Here is a 14,875-nt window from a genome sequence, read left to right as displayed (position 1 = left end):
AAGCTTGTTGTCATGTGTGCATACTATCATACATGTATAAAATCACCCATACATGTTACTCCCAGGCATGTTACCACCCATGCATATTGTCACCCTTGCGTGTTAGTACCTGATTGCATTGCTATTGCCCATGTATGCTGTCATCTTTGCATGTTGTCATGCATACACATATCATCCATGTATATCATCATCCACATAGTATCATAGATTTGATGCCAAAGTTCTTGGGCTTTTTTCTTTTTTATTTTCTTAATTATTATTCTTTAATCTATTTTACAGTCAAGTGGTTATCCCCCTCCAAGTCTGCCCTCTGACTTTTTCTCATCTCATACCTCCTTCCCCAGCTCCAAGAGGATGTCCCCAAGCCCACCCTACCAGACCTCCCCACTCCCTGGGGCCTCAAGTCTCTTGAGGGTTAGGTGCATCTTCTCTCACTGAGGCAAGACCAGGCAGTTTTCTGTTGTATATGTGTCAGGGGCTCATATCAGCTGGTATATGCTGCCTGGTTGGTGGCTCAGTGTCTGAGAGATCTCAGGATCCAGGTTAATTGAGACTACTGGTCTTCCCATGGGGTCACCCTCCTCCTCAGCTTCTTCCAGCTTTTCTCTAATTCAATCACAGGGGCCCGGGCTTCTGTCCATTGATTGGGTGTAAATATCTGCATCTGACTCTTTCAGCTGCTTGTTGGGCCTCTTGGAGGGCAGCCATGCTAGGCTCCTGACTGTAAGCCCATCATAGAATCAGTGTCAGGCCTTGGAGCCTCCCCTTGAGCTGGATCCCAAGTTGGGCCTGTCACTGGACCTCCTTTCCCTCAGACTCATCTCCATTTTTGTCCCTGCAGATCTTTCAGACAGGAACAATTGTGGGCCAGAGTTTTTGACTGTGGGATGGCAACCCTATCCCTACACTTGATGCCCTGTCTTTCTACTGGAGGTGGACTCTACACATTCCCTCTTCTCACTGTAGGGCATTTCATCTAAAGTCCCTCCCTTTGAGTCCTGAGCAGCTCTCACCTCCCAGTTCTCTGATACATTTTAGAAGGTCCCCCCCCCATCTCCTACCTCCTCAGGGGTTGCCTGTTTCCATTCTTTCTGCTGGCCCTCAAGGCTTCAGTCCTGTTCCCCCCTCATACCTGACCATGTTCCCCTTTTCTCCTCCCTGTCCCCTCTCCCAAGCAGATCCCTCCCTCCCTCTGCTCCCCTCCCCCACCCCCTGCCATGTCATTGCTTTCTTCTCTCTCCCAAGTGGAAATGAGGTATCCTCACTTGGGCCCGTCTGCTTGTTAACCTTCTTGAGTTCTGTGGATTGTATCCTGAGTATTCTGTATTTTTTCGGCTAATATCCACTTATTAGTGAGTATATACCATGCATGTCCTTTTGGGTCTGAGTTACCTCACTCAGAATGATATTTTCTTTCTTTTTTTAAAAGATTTATTTATTTATTTTATTATGAGTACACTGTAGCTGTCTTCGGACACACCAGAAGAGGGCATCCAATCTCACTATGGATGGTTGTGAGCCACCATGTGGTTGCTGGGATTTGAACTCAGGACCTCTGGAAGAGCAGTAAGTGCTCTTAACCGCTGAGCCATCTCTCCAGCCCAGGATGACATTTTCTAGTTCCATTCATGTGCCTACAAAACTCATGATGTTTTTGTTGTAGAAGTTCTTGTAATGTTTACTAGTTTGTGGGGATTTCCAGTTTTCCTAATGTATTCAGGTAAAAATTTGTGTCTTCTCACTCAAGTTTGTTTTTCATTTAAGTTAGTAAGATAGAAGTTGGTACTTTGAATGATGCCTGTGTTCCATTTATAATGATGATAAATGGGTAATGCTATAATTTGCTTTATATCATGTTGGTTTTTATTATAATGGCTTTTCTATTCTAAATAATTTTATTTATGTGCTTAGGATGTAAAGCCAATATTAATTTTTTGCTATATAATTAAGAAGCAGCATGAATGGTGGGATCCTACAAGGAGTGACTGCAAATGCAAACGCCGTTATTTTTGAACATGCATTTCACAGCAGGAGGACAAAATGTGTTCAGCTGTTCACTTTGTAAAGAAAGAGAAATATATTTAAAATTAGAACTATAGCATTCAGCCTCCATAATTCATGCAGTCAGTGGGAGAAATATAAATACTTCCTGTCGGCGGGCAGAGAAGAAAGTGGACCTCAGAAGACCACTATGAGTCTCAGTACCTCTGCATAGAACACAAATTGAAAAGAAAAGCAGTTGAAAGGGGTAGCATTGGGCCTTTAACAAAGTTCAGTAGGAATCAGAAAACCATGGAGCTTGAACTCTGACAAAGGGGCAGAGTTTTATTTGGGAGACTCATGGAGAGGGACTCACGGCGAGCACGTCTCTCACTCTTTATGGGGCGTTATTTCCTCATCTACTGCTGACTTCTCCCAAGACCTCTGATGAATTCCAGCCTGCCTAGCATTTCAATAAACTCAAGAATGTTCATGATAACATTAAAGACATTGGGGACTTGAACTGGCCTTTCCTTTCTTTACACACAGGATTAGTGAGGGTTCAGCTGACTGTGTGCACTGTTGGGCTTATGGCTCCTGATTCAGGCTCCTCTGAGAGGAGGTGTGGTGCGAATCACAGCACAGCCTGCCTACTACTGGAGCATTTTGTGTGTTCCTATAGCCTCAGGGAGATGTTCTCAAACTCTGAAGCTCCTTGGGTCCCATAAGATGCCTTGTTCACGGTAAAGTACATTGCTCCCTTCTGTCTGGAGAAAGACCGGGTGTTTTGTCAGCAGCTTCTTTAATCTCTGTTAGTTTTTACTTTCCTCTCTTATCTGACACCATCTCACCCTTTGTTACAAACTCTTTTTCTAGAAAGGAGCTGGTATACAAATCAGAACCTGAACATTAAATACAATGACGTTCTGATTTTTTTACCTTATGGAAAATAGATTTTTTCATACGAAATATTCTGATTATAGTTTCCCCTTTGCCAACTTCTTCCAGATTCTCCACACTTCCTTACCCACTCAAATCTACACCTTTTCTTTCTTTCTCTTTCATTAAAATATAAACAGACATATAAGTAATAATAATAAATAATAATAATTAAGAAAAGAGAAGAAAAGAGAAAAGAAACAACAACAACAACAAAAAACAAACAAAATAAACAAATAAACCATAATAGGACAAAATAAACAGAAGAAAAGATACAGAAAAAAAACAAGAAGCACAGACACTGAGACACACAAATTTGCACACATAGAAAGCACATAAAAATAAAATTGCAAGCAATAGTAGATAAACAGAAGATCTGTAAGAGGGGCAAAGCCCAGATAAAGCAATGTGAGAGACTCAAATCTCTCCCAACTCCATAAAGGCTGTTTTATGTTAACAACCCTCAGTGAGACTCCACTGGAAAAAACTAATTTTTCCCATGTGAGTAGTTATCAGTTGCAGGTATTTCTGAGTTAGGGATTGGGGCTTTGCCATCTTCCTCTCTCAGCACTGGGACCGCATCTCTCCCTGAGCTGTGTATGTCCTTGTATGCTGCCAAAGACTCTGTGAGCACCTACCTGCATCCATCCTGTTGTGTCTCAAAGGCCTTGTTTCCTTGGTATCTTCCACCCACCCCCCTGACTCTTAAGATCTTTCTGCCTCCTCTGCTGCAGAGTTCCCTGAGTCCTGAGGAGTTCTGAGAGGAGGTATATGACAGAAACATCCCATTTATGGATGAGTGTTCCATGATCTCTTACAGTCTGCACACTGTCCAGTAGTGGGTCTCTGTATTTATCCCATCTACTGCAGGAAGAAGTTTCTCTGATGACGGCAGAACAAAACCCTGATGGTATGCGTATAGCAGAATGTCATTGGGGTACATTTTATTTCTATGTTCTTTCGACAAAACAATAGCATGTTACCTACTATAGGTCCATGGTCTATCTTGTTTCAGGCTCTTGGATACCTGGTTACTGTCAGGCATGCATTCCATCTCATAGAGTAAGCCTTAATTCTTGTCAGGTAGCAGTTGGTTACTCCTATAACAATTCTGCCACTACTGTACCTGGCAGGCAGACCACCATCATAGATCTCAGGACTTTTAGCTGGGTTAGTGTTTATCTCTTCTGCTAGTTTGTAGATTACTTTCCAGTATCCTGAACAGTAGTAAGTAGTGGTGAAGGCTGTAGGTAGGCACCAGCTCTACTCTCTGCGTTCAGTAATAGCATATAATGAGGTTTTTAGATGTCCACCTTTATTTGCGCTGGCTTAATTTTCTTCTGGAAGCTTTCATCATTGGTAATTGCATTAAAAAAAATAACCAAGAGGTATGGAATATAGCTTAGTAGTAAAGTATATATCTCGTGTAAATATGGCATTGGTTCAACTCATAACACAAATAAGAAATGAATGGATGGACAGACAGATGGATGGAGGATGAGGTGTACAAATTTCCCCCCAGTGAATGGCATTTTGTCTTGCAGCGGAAGCCTCCCATGGTGGTGGATGACCTTTTTGAAGACATGAAAGATGGCACCAAGCTGCTTGCTCTACTGGAGGTCCTGTCTGGGCAGAAACTGGTAAGGATCTCTCCTGACCCCAATACCTACTCAATAGTGTCCATCTGGAACAACCAAATTGTGTGCCTAAGGGGTACAACCATCAGGAGAGAAACTTCTTCCTTAGTCATTATAAATTATCTGGAAACGTTGGCCTATCTCTTCCTTTAAGAAGTAAAGAGTACATTAGCATTCTTCTCGTTCCTGTGAAAAGAAGCACTATGACAGAAGTCACATTATGTAAGAGGGATGAAGTTATCAGTATCCTGATATTGTGAACAATGTATCTCTAAGATTTCTAGAACGATCGCCTGGATTATAAATTACAAATCACCAACCACTTCACTTTAAGTGTTTTTCATCCTTTGCTTTCTATTACAGTGATAAAACTCTGGTAAAAACCACTTAGGGGAAGAAAGAGTTAATTTTATTTTCAAACTCTCAGGTCATAGTCCGTCACTGAAGGGCAGTCAGTGTAAGAACTTACAGCAGGAACCTGGAGGCAGGAGCTGAAGCAGAGGGCATGGAGGAGTGTTGCTTATTGGCTTTCTTTCTAAGTCTTGCTCAGCCTGCTTTGTTGTACAACCAGGATCTCCTGGATCCTACCCAGGGTTGGCATCACCTACAGTGAGCTGGGCATGTCCACGCCAATCATTAATCAAGAAAATGTCCTACAGACATGTCCACAGGCTGATCTGGTAGAGGAATTTTCTCAGTCAAAACTTCCTGTTCCTAGATGACTCCAGCTTAGTGTCAAATTGACAGAAATAAACCATAACAGTGTTTGTTTCCTATTTGAAGGAACTGTTGGCTTCTCTCTGTGTATTTATATAGCTGCCTGCTGAATACTAAGTTTGAAAGCAGTGTGGCACTTGCCTTGTTCTTGTGACATCCTCTATCAACAATCCCTTGGGACAAGAACAGAGCGTTCAGAGAGACATTATTACATCCCATAGAACTAACAGAGTGCAAACAGCAGTACCAGTACCAGTGAGAAGTGAAATGTATTTTCACTACATTGTTGAAACTAAAACATGTATAAAATATGGAGTTTTTCAATGTTAGAGTATGTCTTTTCCATATCAGAGTAGAAGAGTAAGTAGCTTATAGATATAAAGTATTTATAAATAAATACTTGCTATAATTGGGAAACAGAGTTCAAGAGATATATGAAGTCTGAGATTGACAGAGCTCCCCTTTCTTTTATTATGATCTTTTTGACAAAAACTGTGTACTTGTGAGAGAAAATAAATGTCAGTAAATGTAATTTCTTGGAGGCAGAGGGTGGCACAGCAAGGCCTCCGTGCATTGACCAGACTGACTTGTAACTCATGTTCAAGTGATCCTCAGGCTCAGAGTCTAGGATTATCTGAGACAACACCACTCTGTGTATGCTATCTATCTGGTAGATGAATATACTGGTTTAGCCGCCATCCCCCTAAGTTGCTCACACAGATAATGCAGAGAACATCAAAATCCTTGGGATCTGCCACACTTCAGATGAAGGTCATCCTTTGTAGTGGTAAAATCCAAGCTCTATTCGTGAACTCTGAAGAATGGGCAGGAGCCATCACCTAGGCATTTGGCCCACTCCAATTTCCTCCAAAAAGAGGGAGTCAAAATCTCCCTTGAAGACTTCTGTCCTTCGGTTAGTGTAAAGTCTAGATGAAGGACTCTTTTTCTGTTCATTCCAGAGTTCATTCTAGAAAAATGAAAATGGGACAGCCAATAAAAACAAGCAGAGTCAGGAGATTAACAGCAGCCATAGAGACCTAACCTTGGGTTCTGTTTCCTCCAGGACAAGAAAGACTGTATCTAGAACAAGCAGTGTTACGTTCCTTCAAGATACCCAAGGGCTTGGGCTCTCTCAGCTTATCTCTTATATCTTTGTAACCATTGCCACAGAGGCTGTTGAGTTTTTTATTTACTTGTTTCTGAACATAGTCAGTGGTAAGAGCTTGTTGGAAAATACAAGCTGGTGAGAATTCTGTGCAAATAATTCTGGTTGTACAAATCGGGCAGCAGATACTTAGGGACAGGTTTTCATCACCTCAGCTCACTGTTGGTTTCTGCTTTTGCTGATGGGAGATATCTCCTTGCATACTGACAGAACACTGTTGCTGCTCAGGCTTGAAAACAGCCGCACAGTTGATCTGTCAGTCCGAAGTGTGGGAGAATTCAGGTCACAAATAAACAAAAAAAACAACAAAAAAAATAATCAGGATTTTCATGTAATGAATAGAGGAGTCTGGGAATTGGTGCTTGTTTTTGAAGTTTTAGGAAGTACACTTCTAAGATTTGTACGGGGGAGGGAGGAGTGTCTCAGAAGCATGCCAGTAAAGTCCCCGTGGGACCTAGCTCCAGTTGCCCTCAGTAGAAAGTTCCAGTAGCACACCATTGGTTAGCTTTCCTCCTTTGCAATCTTACTCCCAATACGCTCTTCCTCCTTAGCTACCTGAGAAGCTAATGCCTCCTCAATCAGCCAAACGCTTGTCTATGCTGTAATGTGGGATGAGCCCAACAGATCACATGTGAACAGCCACATAGCCATATAAATCAGCTAAATAAACCAGACAAGCGCTAGCATAAGAGACTATCATACTGAAAGTGTACTCCCCTGGATTTCTGGGTCCAAATCCTCCTAAATTTACCTGCAGACTGAAGGAGCCTTCACATGAATGTTGGAAGAGTACACTTGTCTTTCTAAATGTCAAATATAACTCGGCCATTGTATTTGACCAATCATCTATGAGAATGTTTCATGGGCATTTAAATTCTGCATTAAATTATTCTGTACTTTTGATAGAACATTCCTCTGTGTATGTGTCCTACTTATTCATGTATAAATGAATGCACCTAAACTGAACTTACTCAGAGTTTATAAATGTGTGATTTCCGTTTTGCACATGCCTGTGTGCTGTGGTTTAGCATCATGGAGGTAGATATGAGCATGGTGCAAAGGAATGAAGGCCTTGGGTATTCTTGCAGAGCCCTTTCAAAGCAAGACTGTTGTCCTTAGGAAGATCAGCACAGCAGGGAATTCCGTAATTACCCCAAGGTGGAGGTAGCTCTGTGGGGATCATTGCCCTGAGCATCTCTGTAGCAAAACCTAGGCTTCTGGCTCTGATATGCATTCAGGAAATGTGGCCAAAAGGCTTAGCATTCTCTCTAAGGCTAGCATCCCAGGATAAGGTCTCTGTATTCTAGTTCCATTTAATAACCTGCTGTGGTTCCCTTGGCTTTGATTTTATATAAGAAAATGATAAACCTAATAATCCACTCTGAACCGAATGTGAACAGTAGATATTTGGAGGCCTTGGGCACCAAAAGCCCTTCGGGTTCACTAAAGATACTTCAATTCTGCCATGTCTGTTGCCTACTGGCAAGCTAACATGTCTCAGATCTGGACTCTGTTTATGACACTACCTTACGCCTCTGGCAAAGCACAGGTGAGAGAAATATGTCTGATACTCCCAAAGAGGTTACAACCAGCACTGAAAAGAGCTATTCGCTAGGGCTGATTATTGTATGAAAATCAAATGAAAATATGAACCAGGATAATACACAGATAGTTATCTCTTCCTTACCGATCCAGTGTACGTCTGAAGAAAAAAGGCAGAAAGAAGGCATTTGTTGACTAGACATCAGATTCTACGAGGATACCTATTTGTAGATGTACTTAGAATGTGTGCTGTTGGCATTGGGTATTCATAGTGACAAATTTAATAGAGTTGAGAATAGAAAGAACATAGTGGAATTTTACAATATAATTTAGACATCCATGTCAGATATGAGAGAGAGCAGAGATTACTCAATAAATAGAATGGAGAAACACTTATATTTAAAAAATAAATCATGAAATTATTCTTTACAGCCTAAAAATATGCACAATTCATATCGGTATGCTGATAGGGCACAAGGTCTTGCCATACTTAAAGAAGATAAGTGAATATCTTTTAGATAATAGAGCTTAAAAATGATACATGATAAAAAGTTCTGGGTGTGATTTTTTTTATTTAATGTGATTAAAATTAAATTAAGAACAAAGAAAAATAAAGCGACATAAGAAGCTGTCTAAGGCAGACATAGTTTACAGTATGAGAGACTTAAAACAGGATTGTAACAAGGATATCTGAAGTACATTATTTAATCAATAAGATAGCAATGACCCAAAAGAAAACTTGGACAGGAGATGTGGAAAGGAATTTGACAACAGAAATCTGCAGGTCAGAGGAAGAGATGTTTCTGCCAGTGCTGATCAGGGATATTTGGATGTACACCGGAGTGCATACAGTACATAAGCTGAATTGAAAATTTGGAAAAACCATCTGTCAAATCAAGTGCTAAAGGGGGTATATACCAATTATCCTTGCAATGCTTACAAAAGGGAACATAGCACAGCCCACTGAGGAAGTGTGGCATTAAACACTGAAAGTCCTATTGCCTCTGACTTGGCAAATCTAGGGGAAGTAAGCCCAGGAGGAGCTGTACTTGTACAAAAGCTGAGAAGTAATGTCCTGGAAAGAATCTAACTCCTATCAGAAAAGTGTAGACATGTCCATGCATATATGGATGACTATGAAGGAGGAACCTTTGGGGAAACAGGGAAGTGAATATTTGTTAATGAAATGGTATGCAGGAAAGACTCAAGGGGTGGGTACAGAGACTCCCTTTAAATAAAGACGACAGTTCAACAACAATTAGTGTGTCTCTTTTTCTTGAGATACGGTCTCAGTCTTTAACCCAGGCTGGCCTTGAGTTCATGGTAGGTCTCCTGTACTAGCCAACTTTGAACTAGGATGACAGATGTGAGTGAGCTGTTGCGCCTGCCTTAAAAGAAGTACTTTTAGCACTGCATGTAAATGAATTGAATCTCTCTAGAAAGGCAAGTGTTGGGCTGGATTTAAAATGTTTGCCAAGGATGTAGGAAGACTAAGAATGCATCTGGGTGGGATGAGAGAACATGGTGTTGGTGCTTAGGAGTCTTGACTGTCTTAAGTGATGGATTCACAATGCTTTTGCCATGGTAAAGCAGTTAATTATATAAGCTACACCCGTGTTCCATGCATGGAACAGTAATGAGACAGTCATACATTGATATGAGTAAGTTCCTCGGAAAGAGCAATAACAACCGTATAAAATATCTCCTATCGACTATCTTTTTTAAAATTACAATCTAAAATTATCACCCAGTGGAAACAAAAAGCTTGTTTTTGAGATTTCTGGTATGTTATCTAGAGCTCTAGGTTCACACGGAAGAGGGCAATTCTACCAGATGAGAACCTTGAGAAAAACCGACCTCTTCTCATTAATGCTGGTTGCCCCAGTAAACAAAACATCTGCTTCGTTGAAATTCATTTGGGTTTTCATGCTAAGTGTGGTAGATGATACACACAATGACTTTCATCATGTAAACATAGCATTGAACTTTCACATGTAAAAAAATGGGAAAAGAAAAGAGAAGAAAAGAAAAGAAAAAAAGAAATGAGAAGAAAAAAGCATTCTCCCAATCTAATTTTTACTCTTGGTTCATTTGCTCCAAATTTTTGGTCATTCAGACCAAGAAAGGTCACTAGTAATGGTCAATATCCTTGCATGCCCTCATAGCTAAAGGAAAGGGTATGACTGACCAAAAGTACTTTTCATAGAATTATGTCTTACCATGAAAGAGTGACTGTCTCTATAGACAGCATGAGAATTTGTTGAACTTTAACTCTTGGAAATCAGCCAGGAAAACACACTGCAGGGAAATAATTTGCAGGACTTGAACTTCTATTGAGAAGCGTATGTCTGGCAAGTACTTCTGGGATGGCAGGCCTTTGTATACTTGCTTACCTCCCTGGAGTGGAGTCATGGTGGTTGCTCTTCAAGTCTCTTCAATATATATGTTAGCACATTTGAGTGGAATTTGAAGCCTTTTAATGGTCATACTTGTCCTTAGTGCTATGTGTTTCTTTCCCCAGCCTTGTGAACAAGGACACCGGGTGAAGCGCATTCATGCCGTGGCTAACATTGGCACTGCACTCAAGTTCCTTGAAGGAAGGAAGGTAAGAAAGAAAATGGAAACCCTGGAGAGAAATATTGGCTCTACTGTCTTTCACACTGTTGTCTGTGGGGCTATAACTGCATGCTGTCTGTACCACATAGACATGTTGCAGTGGACTAACATAATTTAGATTTACAGAAATGTTGCAAAAAGGAGACCACAGCTCACTCACTCACCTCCCTCCATGTTAAGAACACATGAAATGAGCCTGGCCCATGCCTTTAATCTCAGCAATCAGGAGGCAGAGGTAGGCAGTTCTCTGAGTTCAAGGCCAGCCTTGTCTATAGAGTGAGTTCTAGAAGCCAGGGCTACACAGAGAAAACCTATCTCAAAAACACAATAACAACAAACATAAAGAACATATGTAATGATGGAACTGTTATCAAAATAAGAAAATTTAAACTAGTGCAACATCATTAATGAAAGTATAGACCATGGTCTATGTATGATTGCCCCAGGATTCAAACCAACACCACACCATGCATCTCACTGTCTTTTACTCTACAAGTCTCGACGCACTCCTAGTCTTTCATGACCTTAGACACTTTTAACACTACTAGACTGCTAGTTACTCATTTTTAGGAACTCTGTTTGAGTTTATGTGTTGTGTTCTGATTATAGTTCCACATTGTTGGCAAGAATTCCAGAGAAGCAATGTTACATTCTTCCCAGTACATTTCGTGGATGAATCTAGGCTTCTGTTTTAATTCTCATGGTTTAGACATCTATCACTTGATAAGTTAGTCTCCTAGTCTGTTTTTGTGTGTGTGTGTGTGTGTGGCTATCACAAAATAAATACCAGATAACTCATAAAGACTAGAACATCACTTTTTCATGGTTCCGGAAGCTGGTGCATCCAAGATCCTGATGTGAGCACCCACCTTCTGGCTGTATCACAATGTATTGTTGAACATTGCGTACTGAGACAGAGTAACCCTGTGTCTGCCCAGGTCTATTCTTCCTGCCCTTGGAAGCCCCACATTAATACCCCAATCTGACCCTAGTAACCTATCTGAGACGGATTCAACAAATACTATTGACATGAATTTAGGGATTATATTTTCACATGAAAAGCCAGTGACACATTGAAATCACAGCAGGTTGTGTCTGAATGGTTTCATGTGATGATGTTGCTTCTTTCTCACGTAGAGTTGAGAAGTAATTTCGAGGAGATAATTGAGACTATGCTATTATTTAATTCTTAAATTTTAACACCCACTGCCTTCAAATAGTTATTGTTCCACTTGCCTACTGGTGACTTTGTGTTCTTCTTATTGCGTGCATATGCATATGTGTGTGTGTGTGTGTGTGTGTGTGTGTGTGTGTAATTCTTACTTCTTTTGGTATTAATTCTGCATGTTTGTTTTATTTTCTGCTGATAGTTGATTATACTTATGTGCTTTGTTTTATTACTTTAGCTTTGGCTGTTGAGAGTTCTTCAGCTGGTGTTTGCATCTTATAGACCTGCCCTCATCTCTCTTGTATCGTATGGCCACATATGTTCTGTATTACCTGACATTTTCCCTTCCAAAGGTCCGAAATTGACTCCTTCTCCAGGGAGGCTTTCTCATTTTTAGTTGTGAATGGTATCCATGAGCCAGATCTGTGTGCTGGAATGTGGTTGGCTGCAGGCATGCCATTGCAGCGAGGCTCTGAAACAGATCTAGAAAATGTGTGGGTTTTCTAATCCATGTGTGGTGTGCACACCTATGTAAACTTCTCCCTCCCTTTCTCCCTTCCTCTCTTCATTACCCACCACATATACACACACATACACACACACACACGCACACACACACAGAGAAAGAGAGAGAGAGAGAGAGAGAGAGAGCTGTGTGTCTTTGTGTGTGTTTGTTTGTGTGTATATAAAATACTATTCGCACTGATACATCTGATTCCAGGCCAGCAGCAAACTGTTTCCTCTGGCCTTTCATACACATTTGTTTCAGCTTCATCTGATAATGAGAAACCTAGACTTCATGAGCAATGTATTCTCCTCTCTCAACTCTAATCTAAATGCAAACTAGTTTCAGAATTGCTAATCCATGCAGCAGTGGGAACAATGTTGAGCAACTAGAGAGAGGTATCGGCACACATCTTCCTGTGTTTAACGTTACAGTTGGTATCTATCAAAAAAATTTTTCCTGTGGCCTAGGTTAGTTTTGTTCTTACCTATCCACTGAAACATATTTAAATTTCTCTATGTAAAAGACTCATGCTCATTTGTTACTGTTTATATTCCATTCTGCAACACACACGCACACACGCACACGCACACACACACACAAACACGTTGCCTTCAGTTTCTTCCTTATTGGGAGAAGTTAGTCATCATCCTTGCTCTTAGAGTAAACGCTTACCAATACTGTCTGTTCTCTCTGCTCCTCCCACCATTCTTCCATGTATATTTCCCGTATTCCCAGCCTTCAGGTAACCAGTCTCTAGTTTCTGACTTCCTTTCTGTATCTCTTTTCACAATCAAGGTGTGTTTTGGTGCACCTCTTTTTTTTCTTACGTGAAGTTAGAATACTGTAGATAATATTTTGCTTTCTTATTTAGCGGTGTATTTAAGAAATCACCCTAAATCAATTTTTATAGATTTCCTTGTTCATTTCTTACAGTTGCATGATATTCTTCTGCCTGGGCATGACATAGTTTTTAAACCATTCTCAGTTCTGATTAATTTTCAATTAAAAATAATAATGCAGCTTATAACAGTGAACAAAAGTGTGTGTACAGCAATGAAGGTGTATATCCAGGTAGTTCCCTGAATGTGGCTACTAGGTCAGAAGGTATGTATGCAAGCATTAGATATTGACACATTTCCTTCCCAACAGGCCGTATCTCTCAGATTTAGCCCTATCTAATGTGTGGGAGCAGGGAATGTCGGCAAAAAGCAATATCCAACCAGCTATAAATACATGGCCACAGACTTCTAGACATCAGGATGTTTGAATTATTTTCTCCCCAATCTATATTCTCTGAATAAATTCAATGTTCCAAAAATGTGTAATTGAATATTTTCTTGAACTTGCAAACCTGAAGTAAAATTAACTTGTGTTCTTTAAACAATTTATATTTTGGTGTAGTGCTGTATTTCATTCTGAGGAATATTGAGCTATCAGTATTAAGAACAAGGTTCCTCTTGTTAATAATGTCTGAGTGAAAACCTTAATGACACATTACAAAAGGTATCATTTATATAGATAAGACTTCCTTTGCCAGTGTCTGATTCGCAGACCAACTCTACATCACTTTAAAAAAAATACAGAAATCATGTATGAAATATTGAATTGACTAAGCATAGAAAGTAATATAATTCTGTTTCTGTCAAACTTTTATTGAAGAAAATTATTTACAAACTTCTGAACTTTGTTAGTGATACATTCTTTGAAAACCCTGGCTGAGAGTTACTGAGCAAGGAGTCTGAAATGCTGTGGATAGCCTTTTCCTGTCTTTGGTAGGGATTGTGGGAAGAATAATGAGCAACACCCTTTGCATGCTGGGTGACTGACAGAGCAACTCACCCTCTAAACTCATAGTACTCCATAGAAAATAGCTTTCGGGCTGGAGAGATGGCTCAGTGGTTAAGAGCAGTGACTGCTCTTCCAGAAGTCCTGAGTTCAATTCCCAGCAACCACATGGTGGCTCAAAACCATCTATAATAGGATCTGGTGCCCTCTTCTGGTGTGTCTGAACACAGCTGCAGTGTACTCATATACATAAAATAAATAAATAAATCTAAGAAAAGAAAAAAGAGAAAAGAACTTTCAATAGTTGGGAAAGCATTCCTGTGGACAATTGGGAACGATTATGGGCACACAACTCTAATCTCAAAGCTCTCTATTTTCACCCCAGAGAGCTAATGATCTCTGTCCCGCAGCCTGGTTTTCCTCTGTTTCTCCTTAAATCCCAGCCCTGGCGATGTGCTAACTGGTCTACCCTTTGTTCCCACTGACAGCTGAACGATGTTGTAGTTTGTTTCTGTGCGTACATTATCTTCTCTTTTTGTTTTTCACGTCAGTCCATGTACAGAGGATCCCCGGTTAGTACACATTTTAGAGTTTTCAACTGCTGACTTTTATAGGTAAAGGAGAACTAAAACTTCTACGCTATTTGGTAAAAAGCATCAAAGTAAATGTATATTTTAATGCTACCTGCCATGATTTCTTTTGCTTTAGTCAACTTCTAAATATATAAAGAATAAGTGGGTTGGTTTTTTTTGTTTTTGTTTGTTTTTGTTTTTTTTTGGTTTGACTTTTTTGTTGGCAGTTCCCTGCATGGTGCTATG

General features: G+C 40.3%; 1 protein-coding gene across 1 annotated transcript in view; it reads left to right on the top strand.

Annotated features, from left to right (window-relative positions):
* Syne1 (spectrin repeat containing nuclear envelope protein 1) overlaps nucleotides 1–14,875 on the top strand; it is a 471,763-nt gene that overhangs the window by 89,519 nt on the left and 367,369 nt on the right. Inside the window, exons 3-5 of the mRNA XM_028764327.1 lie at nucleotides 4,464–4,559; nucleotides 10,502–10,585; nucleotides 14,609–14,629. Coding sequence (XP_028620160.1) covers nucleotides 4,464–4,559; nucleotides 10,502–10,585; nucleotides 14,609–14,629 — 201 coding nt within the window. The remainder of the gene's footprint in view (nucleotides 1–4,463; nucleotides 4,560–10,501; nucleotides 10,586–14,608; nucleotides 14,630–14,875) is intronic.

Source organism: Grammomys surdaster, unplaced genomic scaffold (assembly GCF_004785775.1).
Source record: "Grammomys surdaster isolate TR1022 unplaced genomic scaffold, NIH_TR_1.0 143, whole genome shotgun sequence".
Taxonomy (NCBI): Eukaryota; Metazoa; Chordata; class Mammalia; order Rodentia; family Muridae; genus Grammomys; species Grammomys surdaster.
Note: the sequence above shows the minus strand (reverse complement) of the source record. Positions and strands in the feature narration are given on the sequence as shown.